The 22,295-nt window shown below is 47.1% G+C and overlaps 1 protein-coding gene across 1 annotated transcript in view; it reads left to right on the top strand.

Annotated features, from left to right (window-relative positions):
• EIF2A (eukaryotic translation initiation factor 2A) overlaps positions 1–22,295 on the top strand; it is a 163,992-nt gene that overhangs the window by 89,558 nt on the left and 52,139 nt on the right. The window contains exons 5-6 of the mRNA XM_063916042.1: positions 4,602–4,701; positions 20,269–20,351. Coding sequence (XP_063772112.1) covers positions 4,602–4,701; positions 20,269–20,351 — 183 coding nt within the window. The remainder of the gene's footprint in view (positions 1–4,601; positions 4,702–20,268; positions 20,352–22,295) is intronic.

Genomic DNA, 22,295 nt, shown 5'->3' with positions numbered 1-22,295 from the left:
CCTGTATTTTTCCCAGAATCAGAGGAATTGAATGATGTGTGTGATGAAGCGTGGGTTACCCCCGATAGAAAAGTGCTAATTTCAAAGAAGTTGTTGGCATTATACCCTTTCCCACCAGAGGGTAGGGCGCGCTGGGAAACACCCCCTAAGGTGGATAAGGCGCTCACACGTTTATCAAAGCAAGTGGCGTTGCCGTCTCCTGATACGGCCGCCCTCAAGGATCCAGCAGATAGGAGGCTGGAAACTACACTGAAGAGTATATACACACATACGGGTGTTATACTGCGACCGGCAATAGCCTCAGCCTGGATGTGCAGTGCTGGGGTAGTGTGGTTGGATTCTCTGACTGAAAATATTGAGACCCTGGATAGGGACAGTATTTTATTGACTCTAGAGCAATTAAAGGATGCTTTTCTTTATATGCGAGATGCTCAGAGGGATGTTTGTACTCTAGCATCAAGAGTAAGCGCGATGTCCATATCTGCTAGAAGAAGTTTATGGACGCGACAGTGGTCAGGTGATGCGGATTCCAAGAGGCATATGGAAGTATTGCCATATAAAGGAGAGGAATTGTTTGGGGTCGGTCTTTCGGACCTGGTGACCACGGCAACTGCCGGCAAATCCACCTTTTTACCTCAGACTCCGTCGCAACAGAAAAAGACACCGTCTTTTCAGCCGCAGTCCTTTCGCTCCTATAAAAAGCGACCAAAAGGACAGTCTTATCTGCCGAGAGGCAGAGGAAAGGGTAAGAAAGGGCAGCACGCAGCCCCTGCCCAGGAACAGAAGCCCGCCCCGGCTTCTACAAAGCCATCAGCATGACGCTGGGGCTTTACAAGCGGACCCAGGAACGGTGGGGGGTCGACTCAAGATTTTCAGCAATCAATGGGCTCACTCACAAGTGGACCCGTGGGTCCTGCAGATAATATCTCAGGGTTACATGCTGGAGTTCGAAAGGTTTCCCCCTCGCCGGTTCCTAAAGTCTGCTTTACCAACGTCTCCCTCAGAAAGGACGTCGGTTTTGGAAGCCATTCACAAGCTGTATTCTCAGCAGGTGATAGTCAAGGTACCCCTCCTACAACAAGGAAAGGGGTATTATTCCACACTATTTGTGGTACCGAAGCCGGACGGTTCGGTAAGACCTATTCTAAATCTGAAATCCTTGAACCTGTACATACAGAAATTCAAGTTCAAGATGGAGTCACTCAGAGCAGTGATAGCGAATCTGGAAGAAGGGGACTTCATGGTGTCCCTGGACATAAAGGATGCTTATCTGCATGTCCCAATTTACCCCTCACACCAAGGGTATCTCAGGTTCGTGATACAAGACTGTCATTATCAGTTTCAGACGCTGCCGTTTGGTTTGTCCACGGCCCCTCGGGTCTTTACCAAGGTAATGACCGAAATGATGGTTCTTCTACGAAGAAAAGGCGTATTAATTATCCCTTACTTGGACGATCTCCTGATAAGGGCAAAGTCCAGAGAACAGCTGGAAGTCGGTGTAGCACTAACCCAGGTAGTGCTTCAGCAACACGGGTGGATTCTGAATCTTCCGAAGTCTCAATTGACCCCGACAACTCGTCTGCTGTTCCTGGGAATGATTCTGGACACGGTTCAGAAAAAGGTGTTTCTCCCGGAGGAGAAAGCAAGGGAGTTATCCGAACTTGTCAGGAACCTCCTAAAACCAGGAACGGTGTCAGTACATCAATGCACAAGAGTCCTGGGAAAGATGGTGGCTTCATACGAAGCGATTCCATTCGGCAGATTCCATGCACGGACTTTTCAGTGGGATCTGCTGGACAAATGGTCCGGATCGCATCTGCACATGCATCAGCGGATAGCACTGTCACCGAGAACAAGGTTGTCTCTCCTGTGGTGGCTGCAGACTGCCCATCTGTTAGTGGGCCGCAGATTCGGCATACAGGACTGGGTCCTGGTGACTACGGATGCCAGCCTACGAGGTTGGGGAGCAGTCACAAAGGGAAGAAACTTCCAGGGCGTGTGGTCAAACCTGGAGACGTCTCTTCACATAAATATACTGGAGCTAAGAGCGATCTACAATGCTCTAAGTCTGGCAAAACCGCTGCTTCAGGGTCAGCCGGTGTTGATCCAGTCCGACAACATCACGGCAGTAGCACACGTAAACCGACAAGGCGGCACGAGAAGCAGGAGTGCAATGGCAGAAGCTGCAAGGATTCTGCGCTGGGCGGAGAATCATGTCATAGCACTGTCAGCAGTGTTCATCCCGGGAGTGGACAACTGGGAAGCAGATTTCCTCAGCAGACACGACCTTCACCCGGGAGAGTGGGGACTTCATCCAGAAGTTTTCCACATGATTGTGAACCGTTGGGAAAAACCAAAGGTAGACATGATGGCGTCTCGCCTCAACAAAAAATTGGACTGGTATTGCGCCAGGTCAAGAGACCCTCAGGCAATAGCTGTGGACGCTCTGGTAACACCGTGGGTGTACCAGTCAGTGTATGTGTTCCCTCCTCTGCCTCTCATACCAAAGGTACTGAGAATTATACGGAAAAGAGGAGTAAGAACAATACTGGTGGCTCCGGACTGGCCAAGAAGAACTTGGTATCCGGAACTTCAAGAGATGCTCACGGAGGATCCATGGCCTCTACCTCTAAGAAGGGATCTGCTTCAGCAGGGACCTTGTATGTTCCAAGACTTACCGCGTCTGCGTTTGACGGCATGGCGGTTGAACGCCGGATTCTAAAAGAAAAGGGCATTCCAGAGGAAGTTATTCCTACCTTGATTAAGGCTAGAAAGGAAGTGACTGTACAACATTATCACCGCATTTGGCGAAAATATGTTGCGTGGTGTGAGGCCAAGAAGGCTCCAACGGAAGAATTTCAATTGGGTCGATTCTTACATTTCCTGCAAGCAGGATTGTCGATGGGCCTAAAATTGGGGTCCATTAAAGTTCAAATTTCGGCCTTATCAATTTTCTTCCAGAAGGAATTGGCGTCAGTTCCTGAAGTACAAACTTTTGTCAAAGGTGTACTACATATACAACCCCCAATAGTGCCTCCAGTGGCACCGTGGGATTTGAACGTGGTTCTAAATTTTCTCAAATCTCATTGGTTTGAGCCGTTAAAATCGGTAGAATTAAAATACCTTACATGGAAGGTAATCATGCTGTTGGCCCTGGCTTCTGCCAGGAGAGTTTCAGAGTTGGCAGCTTTGTCATACAAGAGCCCATATCTGATATTCCATTCGGACAGGGCAGAATTGAGGACACGTCCTCAATTTCTCCCTAAGGTGGTTTCGGCATTTCACTTAAACCAGCCTATTGTGGTGCCTGCGGCTACTAGCGACTTGGAGGACTCCAAGTTACTGGACGTTGTCAGAGCATTAAAAATATATATTTCAAGGACAGCTGGAGTCAGAAAAACTGACTCGTTGTTTACATTGTATGCACCCAACAAGATGGGTGCTCCTGCGTCTAAACAGACGATTGCACGTTGGATCTGTAGCACAATCCAACTTGCACATTCTGTGGCAGGCGTGCCACAGCCTAAATCTGTAAAGGCCCACTCCACAAGGAAGGTGGGCTCATCTTGGGCGGCTGCCCGAGGGGTCTCGGCATTACAATTTTGCCGAGCAGCTACGTGGTCAGGGGAGAACACGTTTGTAAAATTTTACAAATTTGATACTCTGGCTACAGAGGACCTGGAGTTTTCTCATTCGGTGCTGCAGAGTCATCCGCACTCTCCCGCCCGTTTGGGAGCTTTGGTATAATCCCCATGGTCCTGACGGAGTCCCCAGCATCCACTAGGACGTTAGAGAAAATAAGAATTTACTTACCGATAATTCTATTTCTCATAGTCCGTAGTGGATGCTGGGCGCCCATCCCAAGTGCGGATTGTCTGCAATGCTTGTACATAGTTATTGTTACAAAATCGGGTTATTACTGTTGTTGTGAGCCATCTTTTCAGAGGCTACTTCGTTTTGTTATCATACTGTTAACTGGGTTCAGATCACAAGTTGTACGGTGTGATTGGTGTGGCTGGTATGAGTCTTACCCGGGATTCAAGATCCTTCCTTATTGTGTACGCTCGTCCGGGCACAGTACCTAACTGAGGCTTGGAGGAGGGTCATAGGGGGAGGAGCCAGTACGCACCATGTGACCTAAAAGCTTTTTTAGATGTGCCCTGTCTCCTGCGGAGCCCGCTATTCCCCATGGTCCTGACGGAGTCCCCAGCATCCACTACGGACTATGAGAAATAGAATTATCGGTAAGTAAATTCTTATTTTTTTCTGTGTGGTACTGTAAGTCTCGGCAAGGTAGCTCCTCCTATGTTTAAAAATAGGGTGTGCAGTCCAGCTCCCCCTCTCCCCAATTCATTGTAATCCAACAAAGTGTAAAATTCAGATTTTCTACCCATATTTTAAATCAATATCTTCTCACTTTAGTTGTCTTCATCCTCATTTCAAATGTAGGCTTTTAGTGGAATAAGAATCTGTCACATAGACTAATTACTCGCAAAAATATGTGATACAGATATGAGTTACTAAAGCGAGACGGTGTATGTGCCAGTTTTGTTAATGATATTCCCAATGCTTAAATCATCCTCTGTTTCCTTATGTGACAGCTGGAAAAGATGGCGCTGCAGGCGTGCCCAACCTTCAGTTGTACGACCTGAAGACCGGAAAGTGTGTGAAATCATTCATCCAGAAAAAGATGGAGAATTGGTAAAAATCTTAATCAAACTCATTGAACTATGTTATTATTGGGTTTAGTTATATATAGTATTAGGTATAAACATATAAACCAGTATGACAAATGGCAGAGCATGGCATGTGCCTGCCGGGTGTGGCATCACTAGATCTTACAGAGGTCATTTTGCCTCTCCTGGTCCCAGCATTCTCACCTCATACATCATACAGTTGCTGGCCCTGTGTGCTAGCTATTCCTATGCTGATGTCTGTAAGGGGACACACACACAACCTTGGGTGTAAATCAGACCTGATCTTAGATGTGTGATAAAATACGCATCTATGATCAAATTCTTGACATGCGGAGGGACGTCCAGCACAAGTCATGTCAGCCCCGCATGCCGGATCCAGAACCCCCCCCCCCCCCCCGCAGACATGCAAAAGCACCGCACGGCTAGCTGCTCCATGTTTCGGGTTGCAGCCGCCACGGCCCGTCCCGCAAACAGTCGACAAGCCTGCGTTGTCCAGACCGCGCCCCCTCAATGCAAAGTTGACGCCCATTTAACGCCGTCACGGCGCCCCACAACCGCCTATGCCTGTCAATCAGGCAGAGGCGTCGCATCTCAGTGTGCGCAAGCGCAGTGCAGCTGCTGCGTGCGCACACACCTCACCAGGCTTCAACCTGTGAACGCTGCCCCAGCAGCGTCCAGGTCTGAATTAGGCCCTTTGTCTTTTATTCTTGAAGTCAGGTGTTGGATTATGTGAGAGCTAGTGCCATTTTCAAATGAGCCAGTATATAAGTGTCTCCCTACAAGCTGGGAGCTGCCAGAGTACTGTTTTTTTTTTTTTTTTGTTTTGTAAACCTCCAGCACTTCATTACTGGTCTAACCAAGCTCTGGATTGGACCATACACACTTTGGCATTTTCCTTTTTTTCTGTGTGTAAGACATCACTAGTGACACCATCCTATCACATTGTGGTGTACCTGGTGAAAACCATCCACGTCTGACTATCCCGTCCCTGTCTCCAGTTGTGCTAATCCTAATTGAGAGAACAGGATCCATTTATCTTGTAGAATCGTGACAGAAGTATTCTCCAATGCGGGTGACTAAATAAAAAATGTGTGGTTAAGATATAGTTCACTGTGGTCATATTTTATTTTATATAAATTGATTGTTTAGATGTAGAAAAAAGAATTGCTGAAAGAAGCTTGGTAAAATGTTGTGGATCATAATAGGTACTGTATAATAGGGGTTTAGTTAGTTGAACTTAGCAAATGTACTGTGCGGCAAGACTGGCCAATCCAAGGCTGCTCAGACCCTTTACTTCTCACAACATGCCACAAGATGAGCCAGTACAAGAGCTCTTTTTATTTTGACATTTTATCCTCTAACATTGCATGTGATTAGGCAGAGCAATCGCCCACCCCCATTTTCAAATGCTATTTATATTAAACTAGCTGTTCTACCCGTTCTCTGCACGGGAGTTTCTGATTTTCACGGTTGTAAATATAAATAAGTGTTAGAAATTTGGTAAATCGATAGAGATGTAAATTTGAGGCGTCTTAATGTAACTAAATATTAATCCATGGTTCATGGCATTACCCGAGGAGCACCCGTAGCAGATATGGTAAAAAGTGACGGGACGATATTTGTAGTTTATTAAATTCTACACACTGGAGGTTCAATCCAAATTTCGATCAGATTGTCCGTTTGGGCGTTATCGTTCACGCAACGTAAGACATGCTTCTGTAATGACGTCATTATGTAAACCCCCTCTTCGTCTCCTTAGGAGAGGTTTATTAAAATTCTAATTATGTAGTTATCCTATTTCCCACCTGAAGAATACCTATGTTACATTTCAGCTTCCTAACGTATCGGGAAGTAAGAGAATTAGTGAAGAGTCAGTGAGTGAGGGCTTTCTCTCACACACATAAACACACACACACACACACACACACACACACACACACACACACTTGTAATTTACTACCTTTATAAAATGACAGAATGTATACATATATTGTAATTTTACATATAGTAAATACCCATGACTACTTTTCCTCCCAAAAATGACGTACATTATTAATAATTGTTTTGGGATTTTTTTACATTCTAAAAACGTATAAACCAATGATTCCTAGCAGCAGTTCTCAGGGACCACTTAGGCTAGGGCCACACATAGCGGCCAAGAATGGGACCTGCTTGGCCGGAAGGAGATTGCATATGCTATGCAGGCGCCCACACGTATGCGGCAGTCCCACCACCGCCGCCGGATCCAACTGCAGCATGCAGCGGGATTTTAGTGTGAACACATACATTTTAATGTATGTGTTCATACAGTGCAGCTGTGCTGCATTGTGTTCTATTGAAATCCTGTGTGCCACTGGCCGGATCCTTTCCTGCAGCATCCCACAGAACAGGTTCCATGTGCACCCAAAACTCCCCCTCCCGGCCAAGCGGGTCCCGTTCAGCGGTACCCACTTGGCCGCTATGTGTGGCCCTAGCCTTACAGTGCATGTTTCTCTTACGTCCTAGAGGATGCTGGGGACTCCGTAAGGACCATGGGGTATAGACGGGCTCCGCAGGAGACATGGGCACTATAAAGAACTTTAGAATGGGTGTGCACTGGCTCCTCCCTCTATGCCCCTCCTCCAGACCTCAGTTAGATCCTGTGCCCAGAGGAGACTGGGTGCATTACAGGGGAGCTCTCCTGAGTTTCTCTGAAAAAAGAATTTTGTTAGGTTTTTTATTTTCAGGGAGCTCTGCTGGCAAAAGACTCCCTGCATCGTGGGACTGAGGGGAGAGAAGCAGACCTACTTAACTGATAGGCTCTGTTTCTTAGGCTACTGGACACCATTAGCTCCAGAGGGAGTCGGAACACAGGTCTCACCCTGGGGTTCGTCCCGGAGCCGCGCCGCCATCCTCCTCACAGATGCCGGAAAAAAGAAGCCGGGTGAGTATGAAAGACCTAAGAAGACGTCAGGCGGCAGAAGACTTCAGATCTTCATGAGGTAAGCTCCGCAGCAGGAAGCTGCGCGCCATTGCTCCCACACTTACACACACTGGGCACTGATGGGTGCAGGGCGCAGGGGGGGCGCCCTGGGCAGCAATAAACCTCGTTTTGGGCATTAAAGCATGTAGTTAGGCTGCGGATTCCCGCCATTTTTTCAAATTTACAAGTGGGACCGAAGCCCGCCGCGTGAGGGGGCGGAGCTTGATCCTTCAGCACTAACCAGTGCCATTTTCTCCACAGAGGCTGCAGAGAACGCTGGCTCCCCGGACTCTCCCCTGCTGAGCATCAGAGGGCTGAAAAAAAGAGAGGGGGGCACATATTTGGCGCAGTGAGTGGGGGAAATATATATATATATATATATATATATATATATATATATATATAGCTAGTGCTATCTGGTTTTTTTTCCCTGGGTCAGTTTGGCGCTGGTGTGTGCTGGCATACTCTCTCTCTGTCTCTCCAAAGGGCCTGCTTTAGGGAAATGTCCCCTCATAGCTATATCCCTGTGTGTGGGGGGTGTCGGTACGTGTGTCGGCATGTCTGAAACGGAAGGCTTATCCAAAGAGGAGGTGGAACAGATGAGTGGTGTGTCTCAATCGGCGGTGCCAACTCAGGATTGGATGGATATGTGGCATATGTTAAATGCTAGTGTAGCTTCACTGCATAAAAGGCTGGACAAAGCAGAGTCCAGCGCGTCGGCAGGTAATCAATCTACGGATTGTACCGACTCACAGGACCCGTCGGGGTCTCAGAAACGTCCCTTCTCACAAATAAGGTACACAGATACTGACACGGACTCTGATTCCAGTGTCGACTATGATGAAGCAAAATTGCACCCCAGGGTGACAAAAAGTATTCAGTGCATGATTATTGCAATAAAAGATGTCTTACATATCACTGATGAGCCCTCGGTACCCGACACGAGGATACACATGTTTAAGGGAAAGAAACAGGTTATAAACTTTCCTCCTTCACATGAATTTAATGAGTTATGTGAAAAAGCATGGGAAACTCCAGATAAGAAGCTGCAGATTCCCAAAAGGGTTCTTATGGCGTACCCTTTCCCTACACAGGACAGGGTACGTTGGGAATCCTCTCCCACAGTGGACAAAGCCTTAACACGCCTTTCCAAGAAGGTGGCGCTACCGTCCCCTGACACAGCGGCCCTCAAGGATCCTGCGGACCGCAGGCAAGAGACTACATTAAAGTCTATCTACACTCATACTGGTACTTTGCGTAGACCGGCAATTGCGTCGGCATGGGTATGTAGTGCAGTAGCAACTTACACTGTCAGCTGACCTTGATACCCTAGATAGGGATACAATTTTGTTAACATTAGCTCATATTAAGGACGCAGTCTTATATATGAGGGACGCTCAAAGAGACATTGGATTACTGGGTTCAAGAGCCAATGCTATGGCTATTTCGGCAAGAAGAGCCTTATGGATCCGCCAATGGACGGGGGATGCAGACTCAAAAAGGCATATGGAGGTTTTACCTTACAAAGGTGATGTATTGTTTGGGGACGGCCTCGCGGACCTTGTTTCTACAGCTACCGCGGGTAAGTCAACCTTTTTACCTTTTGTTCCCCAACAGCAAAAGAAACCCCCACAATATCAGATGCAGTCCTTTCGGTCGCATAGATCCAGAAGAGGTCGGGGCTCCTCTTTCCTCGCCAGAGGCAAGGGTAGAGGCAAGAGGACACCTGCTGCGGTTGGTTCCCAAGAGCAGAAGTCCTCCCCGGCTTCCGCTAAGTCTACCGCATGACGCTGGGGCACCCCTGCGGGAGTCCACACAGGTGGGGGCACTCCGACTATTCAGCCAAGTCTGGGTTCAGTCAGACGTGGACCCTTGGGTGATACAAATAGTCTCCCAGGGCTACAAGCTGGAATTCGAAGAGGTGCCCCCTCGCCGATTTTTCAAGTCGGCCTTACCAGCTTCTATCCCAGAGCGGGAAGTAGTGCTAGCTGCAATTCAAACGCTGTGTCAACAGCGAGTGATTATCAGGGTTCCCCTGAGCCAACAGGAAAAAGGGTATTATTCAACCCTATTTGTGGTTCCGAAGCCGGATGGTTCGGTCAGGCCCATTTTAAACCTAAAATCCCTGAACCTGTACCTGAAAAGATTCAAATTCAAGATGGAATCTCTCCGAGCGGTGATAGCCTGCCTGGAAGGGGGGGATTTTATGGTGTCACTGGACATAAAGGATGCTTACCTTCATGTCCCCATATATCCCTCTCATCAGGAGTTCCTGAGATTCGCGGTACAGGATTGTCATTATCGGTTTCAGACGTTGCCGTTTGGGCTGTCCACGGCCCCAAGGATTTTCACCAAGTTAATGGCGGAAATGATGGTGATCCTGCGCAAGCAAGGAGTCACAATTATCCCATACTTGGACGATCTCCTGATAAAAGCGAGATCAAGAGAGCAATTACTGGAGAACGTGTCACTCTCTCAGAGAGTGCTTCAGCAACATGGGTGGATTCTCAATCTACCAAAGTCACAGTTGGTTCCGACAACTCGACTAGCGTTCCTAGGCATGATACTGGACACGGAACAAAAGAAAGTTTCTCTATCGTCCTAGTGGATGCTGGGGTTCCTGAAAGGACCATGGGGAATAGCGGCTCCGCAGGAGACAGGGCACAAAAAGTAAAGCTTTTCCAGATCAGGTGGTGTGCACTGGCTCCTCCCCCTATGACCCTCCTCCAGACTCCAGTTAGATTTTTGTGCCCGGCCGAGAAGGGTGCAATTCTAGGTGGCTCTCATAAAGAGCTGCTTAGAGAAAGTTTAGCTTAGGTTTTTTATTTTACAGTGATTCCTGCTGGCAACAGGATCACTGCAACGAGGGACAGAGGGGAGAAGAAGTGAACTCACCTGCGTGCAGGATGGATTGGCTTCTTGGCTACTGGACATCAGCTCCAGAGGGACGATCACAGGTACAGCCTGGATGGTCACCGGAGCCGCGCCGCCGGCCCCCTTGCAGATGCTGAAGTAAGAAGAGGTCCAGAATCGGCGGCTGAAGACTCCTGCAGTCTTCTAAAGGTAGCGCACAGCACTGCAGCTGTGCGCCATTTTCCTCTCAGCACACTTCACACGCAGTCACTGAGGGTGCAGGGCGCTGGGGGGGGGCGCCCTGGGAGGCAAATGAAAACCTATTAAAAGGCTAAAAATACCTCACATATAGCCCCCAGAGGCTATATGGAGATATTTAACCCCTGCCTGTATTCACAAAATAGCGGGAGACGAGCCGCCGAAAAAGGGGCGGGGCCTATCTCCTCAGCACACGGCGCCATTTCCTCTCACAGTTCCGCTGGTCAGGACGGCTCCCAGGTCTCTCCCCTGCACTGCACTACAGAAACAGGGTAAAACAGAGAGGGGGGGCAAATTTAATGGCAATATCTTGATATATATAAAGCAGCTATAAGGGAGCACTTATTATAAGGCTATCCCTGTCATATATAGCGCTTTTTGGTGTGTGCTGGCAGACTCTCCCTCTGTCTCCCCAAAGGGCTAGTGGGTCCTGTCTTCGTTTAGAGCATTCCCTGTGTGTCTGCTGTGTGTCGGTACGTGTGTGTCGACATGTATGAGGACGATATTGGTGTGGAGGCGGAGCAATTGCCAAATATGGGGATGTCACCTCCTAGGGGGTCGACACCAGAATGGATGCCTTTATTTGTGGAATTACGGGATAGCGTCAACTCGCTTAAGCAGTCGTTTGACGACATGAGGCGGCCGGACAATCAATTAGTGCCTGTCCAGGCGCCTCAAACACCGTCAGGGGCTGTAAAACGCCCTTTGCCTCAGTCGGTCGACACAGACCCAGACACAGGCACTGATTCCAGTGGTGACGGTGACCAATCAACCGTATTTTCCAGTAGGGCCACACGTTATATGATTTTGGCAATGAAGGAGGCGTTACATTTAGCTGATACTACAGGTACCACTAAACAGGGTATTATGTGGGGTGTGAAAAAACTACCTATAGTTTTTCCTGAATCAGAAGAATTAAATGACGTGTGTGATGAAGCGTGGGTTGCCCCTGATAAAAAGCTGATAATTTCAAAGAAATTATTGGCATTATACCCTTTCCCGCCAGAGGTTAGGGAGCGCTGGGAAACACCTCCTAGGGTGGACAAGGCGCTAACACGCTTATCAAAACAAGTGGCGTTACCTTCTCCTGAGACGGCCGCACTTAAAGATCCATCAGATAGGAGGATGGAAAATATCCAAAAAAGTATATACACACATGCAGGTGTTATACTACGACCAGCTATAGCGTCTGCCTGGATGTGCAGTGCTGGGGTAGTTTGGTCAGAGTCCCTGATTGAAAATATTGATACCCTGGACAGGGACAATATTTTACTGTCGTTAGAACAAATAAAGGATGCATTTCTTTATATGCGTGATGCACAGAGGGATATCTGCACACTGGCATCACGGGTAAGTGCTATGTCCATTTCGGCCAGAAGAGCTTTATGGACGCGACAGTGGACAGGCGATGCGGATTCAAAACGGCATATGGAAGTTTTGCCGTATAAAGGGGAGGAGTTATTTGGAGTCGGTCTATCAGATTTGGTGGCCACGGCTACAGCCGGGAAATCCACCTTTCTACCTCAAGTCACTCCCCAACAGAAAAAGGCACCGACTTTTCAACCGCAGCCTTTTCGTTCCTTTAAAAATAAGAGAGCAAAGGGCTATTCATATCTGCCACGAGGCAGAGGTCGAGGGAAGAAACAGCAACAGGCAGCTCCTTCCCAGGAACAGAAGCCCTCCCCGGCTTCTACAAAAGCCTCAGCATGACGCTGGGGCTTCTCAAGCGGACTCGGGGACGGTGGGAGGTCGTCTCAAAAATTACAGCGCGCAGTGGGCTCACTCGCAGGTAGATCCCTGGATCCTGCAGATAATATCTCAGGGGTACAGGTTGGAATTAGAGACAGATCCACCTCGCCGTTTCCTGAAGTCTGCTTTACCAACGTCCCCTTCCGAAAGGGAGACGGTTTTGGAAGCCATTCACAAGCTGTACTCTCAGCAGGTGATAGTCAAGGTACCTCTTCTACAACAAGGGAAGGGGTATTATTCCACTCTATTTGTGGTACCGAAGCCGGATGGCTCGGTAAGGCCTATTCTAAATCTGAAGTCCTTGAACCTGTACATAAAGAAGTTCAAGTTCAAGATGGAGTCACTCAGAGCAGTGATAGCGAACCTGGAAGAAGGGGACTTTATGGTATCCTTGGACATCAAGGATGCGTATCTCCACGTTCCAATTTACCCCTCACACCAGGGGTACCTCAGGTTCGTTGTACAAAACTGTCACTATCAGTTTCAGACGCTGCCGTTTGGTTTGTCCACGGCACCTCGGATCTTTACAAAGGTAATGGCCGAGATGATGATTCTTCTTCGAAGAAAAGGCGTATTAATTATCCCATACTTGGACGATCTCCTAATAAGGGCAAGGTCCAGAGAACAGCTAGAGATGAGATTAGCAATATCTCAAGAGGTGCTAAAGCAGCACGGATGGATTCTGAATATTCCAAAATCCCAATTAATGCCGACAACTCGTCTGCTGTTCCTAGGGATGATTCTGGACACGGTTCAGAAAAAGGTTTTTCTTCCCAAGGAAAAAGCCAAGGAGTTATCCGACCTGGTCAGGAATCTCCTAAAACCAGGAAAGGTGTCTGTACAAATGGTCAGGGTCGCATCTTCAGATGCACCTGCGGATAACCCTGTCTCCAAGGACAAGGGTATCTCTTCTGTGGTGGTTGCAGAGGGCTCATCTATTGGAGGGCCGCAGATTCGGCATACAGGATTGGATCCTGGTGACCACGGACGCCAGCCTGAGAGGCTGGGGAGCAGTCACACAAGGAAGAAACTTCCAGGGAGTGTGGTCGAGCCTGGAAAAGTCTCTTCACATAAACATTCTGGAACTAAGAGCAATCTACAATGCTCTAAGCCAGGCGGAACCTCTGCTTCAAGGAAGACCGGTGTTGATCCAGTCGGACAACATCACGGCAGTCGCCCATGTAAACAGACAGGGCGGCACAAGAAGCAGGAGTGCAATGGCAGAAGCTGCCAGGATCCTTCGCTGGGCGGAGAATCACGTGATAGCACTGTCAGCAGTGTTCATCCCGGGAGTGGACAACTGGGAAGCAGACTTCCTCAGCAGACACGATCTTCACCCGGGAGAGTGGGGACTTCATCCAGAAGTTTTCCACATGCTAATAAACCGTTGGGAAAGACCAATGGTGGACATGATGGCGTCTCGCCTCAACAAAAAACTGGACAGGTATTGCGCCAGGTCAAGAGATCCGCAGGCAATAGCTGTGGACGCGCTGGTAACACCTTGGGTGTACCAGTCGGTGTATGTGTTTCCTCCTCTGCCTCTCATACCAAAGGTATTGAGAATCATAAGGCAAAGCGGAGTAAGAACGATACTAGTGGCTCCGGATTGGCCAAGAAGGTCTTGGTACCCGGAACTTCAAGAGATGGTCACGGACGATCCGTGGCCTCTACCTCTAAGACAGGACCTGCTTCAGCAGGGACCGTGTCTATTCCAAGACTTACCGCGGCTGCGTTTGACGGCATGGCGGTTGAACGCCAGATCCTAAAAGGGAAAGGCATTCCAGAAGAAGTCATTCCTACCTTGATTAAGGCAAGAAAGGAAGTCACCGCGAAGCATTATCACCGCATTTGGCGGAAATATGTTGCGTGGTGCGAGGATCGGAGGGCTCCGACGGAGGAATTTCAACTGGGTCGTTTCCTACATTTCCTGCAATCAGGATTGTCTATGGGTCTCAAATTGGGATCTATTAAGGTTCAAATTTCGGCCCTGTCAATATTCTTCCAAAAAGAATTGGCCTCAGTTCCTGAGGTCCAGACTTTTGTAAAGGGAGTACTGCATATACAGCCTCCTGTGGTGCCTCCGGTGGCACCGTGGGATCTAAATGTAGTTTTAGATTTCCTCAAATCCCATTGGTTTGAACCACTAAAAGATGTGGATTTGAAATATCTCACATGGAAAGTGACTATGTTACTGGCCCTGGCGTCCGCCAGGAGAGTATCTGAACTGGCGGCTTTATCTTATAAAAGCCCTTATTTAATTTTCCATTCGGATAGGGCAGAGCTGCGGACGCGTCCGCATTTTCTCCCTAAGGTGGTATCAGCGTTTCACCTGAACCAGCCTATTGTAGTGCCTGCGGCTACAAGCGACTTGGAGGACTCCAAGTTGTTGGACGTTGTCAGAGCTTTAAAAATATACATTTCAAGGACGGCTGGAGTCAGAAAATCTGACTCGCTGTTTATACTGTATGCACCCAACAAGTTGGGTGCGCCTGCTTCTAAGCAGTCGATTGCTCGTTGGATTTGTAACACAATTCAACTTGCACATTCTGTGGCAGGCCTGCCACAGCCTAAATCTGTTAAGGCCCATTCCACAAGGAAGGTGGGCTCATCTTGGGCGGCTGCCCGAGGGGTCTCGGCATTACAACTCTGCCGAGCAGCTACGTGGTCAGGGGAGAACACGTTTGTAAAATTCTACAAATTTGATACCCTGGCAAAGGAGGACCTGGAGTTCTCTCATTCGGTGCTGCAGAGTCATCCGCACTCTCCCGCCCGTTTGGGAGCTTTGGTATAATCCCCATGGTCCTTTCAGGAACCCCAGCATCCACTAGGACGATAGAGAAAATAAGAATTTACTTACCGATAATTCTATTTCTCGGAGTCCGTAGTGGATGCTGGGCGCCCATCCCAAGTGCGGTTTATCTGCAATACTTGTACATAGTTATTGTTAACTAATTCGGGTTATTGTTTAGGGAGCCATCTTTCAGAGGCTCCCCTGTTATCATACTGTTAACTGGGTTTAGATCACAAGTTGTACGGTGTGATTGGTGTGGCTGGTATGAGTCTTACCCGGGATTCAAAATCCTCCCTTATTGTGTACGCTCGTCCGGGCACAGTACCTAACTGGAGTCTGGAGGAGGGTCATAGGGGGAGGAGCCAGTGCACACCACCTGATCTGGAAAAGCTTTACTTTTTGTGCCCTGTCTCCTGCGGAGCCGCTATTCCCCATGGTCCTTTCAGGAACCCCAGCATCCACTACGGACTCCGAGAAATAGAATTATCGGTAAGTAAATTCTTATTTTTCCTCCCGTTGGAAAAAGTCCAGGACCTCCAGAACATGGTCCAAGAACTACTAAAGCCAAAAAGAGTGTCAGCTCATCAATGCACTCGGGTTCTGGGGAAAATGGTGGCAACTTACGAGGCCATTCCCTTCGGCAGGTTCCATGCAAGGACGTTTCAATGGGATCTTCTGGACAAATGGTCCGGGTCCCATCTACAATTACATCAAAAAATAACACTGTCCCCCAGGGCCAGGGTGTCTCTTCTATGGTGGCTGCAGAGTGCTCACCTTCTAGAGGGTCGCAGGTTCGGCATTCAGGACTGGATCCTGGTAACCACGGACGCGAGCCTCCGAGGATGGGGTGCAGTCACCCAAGAAAGAAATTTTCAGGGACTGTGGTCAGACCAGGAGTCCTGTCTACACATCGTGTTGGAGCGAAGGGCCATATGCAACGGCCTTCGACAAGCGGAGAATCTTCTTCGCAACCTACCGGTTCTGATTCAATCAGACAATGTCACAGCAGTAGCTTATGTGAACCGCCAAGGCGGGACAAGAAGCAGAGTCGCGATGGCGGAAGCCACCAGGATTCTTCGCTGGGCGGAAAATCACGTAAGCGCTCTGTCAGCTGTCTTCATTCCGGGAGTGGACAACTGGGAAGCAGACTTCCTCAGCAGACACGATCTCCATCCAGGAGAGTGGGGACTTCAGCAAGAAGTCTTTGCAGAGATAACGGCTCTCTGGGGAGGTTCCTCAAATAGACATGATGGCGTCACGCCTCAACAAGAAGCTTCGGAGGTATTGTGCCAGGTCCCGGGACCCTCAGGCAATAGCAGTAGACGCTCTGGTAACGCCATGGGTGTTCCAGTCGGTCTATGTGTTTCCTCCCCTTCCTCTCATCACAAAAGTGTTGAGGATCATAAGACGAAAAAGAGTACAGACAATACTCATTGTTCCAGACTGGCCTCGACGGGCCTGGTACTCAGATCTTCAGGAGATGCTCACGGAAGAGCCCTGGCCTCTTCCTCTAAGGGAAGACATGTTACAGCAGGGGCCCTGCATGTTCCAAGACTTACCGCGGTTACGTTTGACGGCATGGCGGTTGAACGCCGGATCCTAGCGGAGAAGGGTATTCCGGAGGAGGTCATACCTACTCTAATAAAGTCTAGGAAGGAGGTGACGGTAAAACATTATCACCGTATCTGGCGGAAATATGTCTCTTGGTGTGAAACCAAGAATGCTCCTACGGAAGATTTCCATCTGGGTCGTTTTCTCCACTTCCTACAGACCGGAGTGGATATGGGCCTAAAGTTAGGCTCTGTTAAAGTACAGACTTTAGGATTCCATGTTCCTGGATGTAGTCAGGGCCTTAAAAATTTATGTAGCCAGGACGGCTAGAATTAGGAAAACAGATGCATTGTTTGTCCTGTATGCGGCCAACAAGATTGGCGCGCCTGCTTCGAAGCAGACTATTGCTCGCTGGATCTGTAACACGATTCAGCAGGCTTATGTTACGGCTGGATTGCCGTTACCGCATTCAGTAAAGGCCCATTCCACTAGGAAGGTGGGCTCTTCTTGGGCAGCTGCCCGGGGCGTCTCGGCATTACAGCTTTGCCGAGCAGCAACTTGGTCGGGGTCAAACACTTTTGCTAAATTCTACAAGTTTGATACCCTGGCTGATGAGGACCTAGCGTTTGCTCAGTCGGTGCTGCAGAGTCATCCACACTCTCCCGCCCAATTGGGAGCTTTGGTATAAACCCCATGGTCCTTACGGAGTCCCCAGCATCCTCTAGGACGTAGGAGAAAATAAGATTTTAAACCTACCGGTAAATCTTTTTCTCCTAGTCCGTAGAGGATGCCGGGCGCCCGTCCCAGTGCGGAAAATCTGCAAGACTTGTATATAGTTATTGCTTACATATGAGTTATGTTACAGTTAGAATCGGTCTTGGACCGATACTGTTGTTTTGTTCATACTGTTAACTGGTTATGTATATTCCAGGTTATATGGTATGATTGGTGTGGGCTGGTATGAATCTTGCCCTTAGATTAACATAATCCTTTCCTCGTATTGTCCATCTCCTCTGGGCACAGTTCTCTAACTGAGGTCTGGAGGAGGGGCATAGAGGGAGGAGCCAGTGCACGCCATACTAGAAAGTTCTTTTAGGTGCCCATGTCTCCTGCGGAACCAGTCTATACCCCATGGTCCTTACGGAGTCCCCAGCATCCTCTACGGACTAGGATAAAAAGATTTACCTGTAGGTTTAAAATCTTATTTTCTCCTTCATCCAATAGGTGACACTGGAGGATATATACACTGGGGTATAGATCTAATGGGTGCACAGGAGTATTCATTACTGGGTGACACATTTTTAAAAGATCCACAGATGGTGGTAATTATTTCAGCTGTGTTACTGAAGAGATCTGTAAAACATGCACTGGTAGGGGTCCCTGAGGACTGGAGTTGGGAAAGACTGATATACCAGATCATGTTTCGCCACTCCCCTCTGTGGACAGTAGCCGTCGCCACATGTCTGTAAAGTAGCTAAGATTATACCCTACACCAGTGATTTATAACCTTTTTTTTTTTTACTCGCGGCACACCGAACAATATTTTAAAATTGCCAAGGCACACCATCCGTTCCCCACAGAAAAAAACACAAAAAAACACACATTGGCCCTCAGTAATAAAAAATCCACACATACATTGGCCTACACAGAAAAACAATCACATTGCTCCCCACATAAATCATGTTGCTCCTTACATAAATCCAATTGCTCCCCACATAAATCAATCACATTGCTCCCCACATAAATCATGTTGCTCACACATAAATCAATCACATTTTTCACCACATAAATCCTATTGCTCCCCACATGAATATTCACATTGTTCCCCCCCATAAATCCATAAATCCTATTGCTCCCCACAGGAGAAATAAAATAACAAATATTAGCCCCTACCGGTCAGCTGTCCTCCTCCCTGTCCCTCAGTGGCGGAGGTTGTTCATAGTGGATTGCTGCGAATACTGGGCAGGTGTGGATGTGGGTGGGCAAGGAAAGTTGTGGATGCAGGCAGGACCTGGAAGATGTGTATGCAGGCGGGTGGGCTCGCTGGGTGGTGAGATGCGGCGGCCGTGACCTATGATATCACACCGCCGCGTCATCAAGGCACAGGACACGGCCGAAGCATGAATGATCCTCTTAAGAAGAGCCCGGGCCAACAGTTCACTCTGAAGGGGCAGGAAGCTGCTCTGGCTCCACGGCACTGTGCCACGGCACACTGATTGAAAAAGCCTGCCCTACGCACTTGGATCATTTTATAGCTTTGATTACTGTATCCTCTTCATATAAAAGCTTTTTTAATCTTATCTTATTGCTAGTAGTATGGTAGCATTTTAAATGACTGTGCGTGGTGTATGGAGACTAGGCTTCAGCATGGTTCTACGCTACAAGGATATGCTGCGCACTTGGGGATTTCAGGTGTGGTATTGAAAGTCGACAGTAACTAGGTCGACAATGTCTAGGTCGACCACTATTGGTCGACAGTAACTAGGTCGACAGGGTGTCTAGGTCGACAGGGTCTTTAGGTCGACATGTTCTAGGTCGACAGGTCAAAAGGTCGACATGAGTTTTTAATGTTATTTTGGTGTTGTTTTCTTCGTAGAGTGACCGGGAACCCCAATTAGTACACCGCTTCGCCCGCCATGCTTCGGGCATGGTGCCTTCGCTCCGCTACCGCTTCGCTCGGCACAGATTACCGTTACAATCGTAGTCCACGTGGATCGTTAAGTATGAAAAGGTTCAAAAAAAGAAAAAAATTGTGAAAAACTCATGTCGACCTTTTGACCTGTCGACCCAGAACATGTCGACCTAAAGACCCTGTCGACCTAGTTACTGTCGACCAATGGTGGTCGACCTAGACATTGTCGACCTAGTTACTGTCGACTTTCAATCCGGATCCCGGGGATTTCATTGTTTTGATCGTCACCTATGGTTTATTTTTATTTTGAGCATGCTTGTACTTTAAACCACGTGGCAAGTTGATGCCTGTCTAGATCAGGCACTAAAGACTACAGGGGATATTCAATTGTCCCTGCTATTTTTTTCCCCCCAAAAAAAAGAAAGTGGTATAACTCACCCGATGTTTCACATTTGGGTATTCGGTTAACCCATATATTTTTTTCCGCAATAAAATATTCCTGTTTTTCTCACGAAAACACATAGGATCCAGGATAATTTCCCGGACCAATGTGTTTTTGCGACAAAGTGGAGCTGATAGGGCTGGATCTCAGTTTGTTTTATGCCTTCCTCCGCCAGTTGAAAAGAAATTCCTGATAACTGCTGCCGGCGACCACACTTTGGGGACAATTGAATATGCCTAGGTGGGGGGTGGGGGTCAATTAGCTGCAGTAAATTATCGCGGCTAATTGAATATTGCTTTAATTGTTGTTGGTTGGTGTATTCGTCATCTACAGGTCCCCAAGCTGGTCTGAAGATGAGAACGTATGTGCCAGGAGTGTAAATAATGAAGTGCACTTTTTTGAAAACAACAATTTTGGTATGGTGAAAAGCAATCACTTGGGAGATAACAGGTCTTTAAAGAGTGCTTTATATACACACTATAGCTTCTACTCCATAATATATCTTGAGAATAAAATCAATTATGGTCGTATCTGCTTTCATTTTACTAGAAATTGATAAGTGTATAATACATGAGTAACCTGAATATATGTACAAAATTGTATACAATATCTATTTATAATACCCTTTTGATAGCCATATTCTAAAGCATATTTGACACTTTGTCAGAAAGAGATGCCTTGCATGGTAATTGTTGGCAAACATACCAAGATCAGCAGCATGTTTTGTTCAGATTCATTGATAGTAAGTTACTGTACAGTATGTTACATTTATGACATACAAAGACATGAACCGGATGGCAGAGATGGCCATGCCCAAATAACCTTACAACCTAAGAGTATGGGGCATGATTGATACATAACAGTAATGTAAGACAAGTTGCAGCAGTTGGTGGGGAAAGCGTGCACTACTAATGCAACACCCAAGTGTTCTAAGTTAAGACTATTAAGTCAGTCTGGGTGTAGGACGGTTTTAAGGTTGACACATAAAAGATGAACTAGTTATTGTAGAAATCTTCAGATCATTTCATGGACACCCTTTCGTCTCCAGCTCAGAGTAGCTGTGTGCCCATGATCTTTCTATTGCTGCAGGACACAGGGCCAGGACACTTGTCTACCGTATTCAAAAACGTTGTGGCGGCAGCTGCTTCTACTGAATAGACAATAGTGATCACTAAAGGAGGAACAGAAATTGTAATCGCAGTTGAACAGAGATGGTAGCCAGTAAATCTTCAAAACACCCCTGTACTTGAAGCGATGACTTCTTGTTACTGCAGTGTAATTTCCTATTGCCTTCACAAACACTTTCTATTTGTTGAGAACATGATTGTAGAAGAGCCAAGACCTTGTGCTAATCTAAAGTCCAGCCCTCTCTAACTGCCATTATATAATTATAAATACAGTAAAGGTTTCAATAGTTGATATGGGCTTGTACTACTGTGTGTGAGAGTTCCATTTATACAGTGGCAAAGCAACAACAGAGAATGTAAACAACAAATGTGCTTCTATTAGTGCAGTCTACACACTGGAATCTGGTGTCACCTTGCACCTTATAACATTTACACAACAAATGGTTCTCGGGGAACAGGCGCTCTGAATACAGCCACTAATATAAATAACAAACTGCAATAAAATATACAATGTAACTCAAAATATGGGAAATAAAAATAAACTCATTACTGCAATACTGGATAATACACTTGCGGCCTCATGCAGATCCCTAACCCACGCTGTGACTGTGTGCAAGACCCCCAATAACATCACAGCTTCAAATCAACACGTGTATAATCAATCTAATGCTCGTATACCAGATGGACAGTAAAACAGATAAGAATAATGTTAACAGTGAAGTCGATACACTCCTCCCTGATTACACTCACAGAATGCCTATAATAATGGGCATATCATGAACGCTGACCCGCCTCCTCTTATTCCTGTATCCTCCATGCAGTAATGTCCTATGTGTGTAAGAAGACATGCTCTCCAGAATGGGGATTTATGTTTTGTATTCTTGTGCTTGTTCTTATCCAACTATGGAAGTGTGTTTTTCTCCTTTATTTTATTAAAGGCTTCCTTTTTTTTTAATTTTTACACACATGGGACATTGCTGCATGGAGAATACAGGAATAAGGATATATCTCTGTTTTATATTGTCCCTCTGGTATATGAGCATACCAGTAGTATAAGTTCCATTATGCACATGTTGGTTTCAAGTGGTGATTTTGTTGTGGTATCACGCATATGGATTGGGGATCTGCATGAGTGACTATTTGTAATAAAGAGTTAATTTTTCTCCTTTTATATATATATATATATATATATATATATATATATTATAGACTTTTCTTATATTCTCTTACTAA

The sequence above is a fragment of the Pseudophryne corroboree genome, chromosome 4 (genome assembly GCF_028390025.1).
Source record: "Pseudophryne corroboree isolate aPseCor3 chromosome 4, aPseCor3.hap2, whole genome shotgun sequence".
NCBI lineage: Eukaryota > Metazoa > Chordata > Amphibia > Anura > Myobatrachidae > Pseudophryne > Pseudophryne corroboree.
This window is presented reverse-complemented; position numbering and strand designations above follow the sequence as displayed.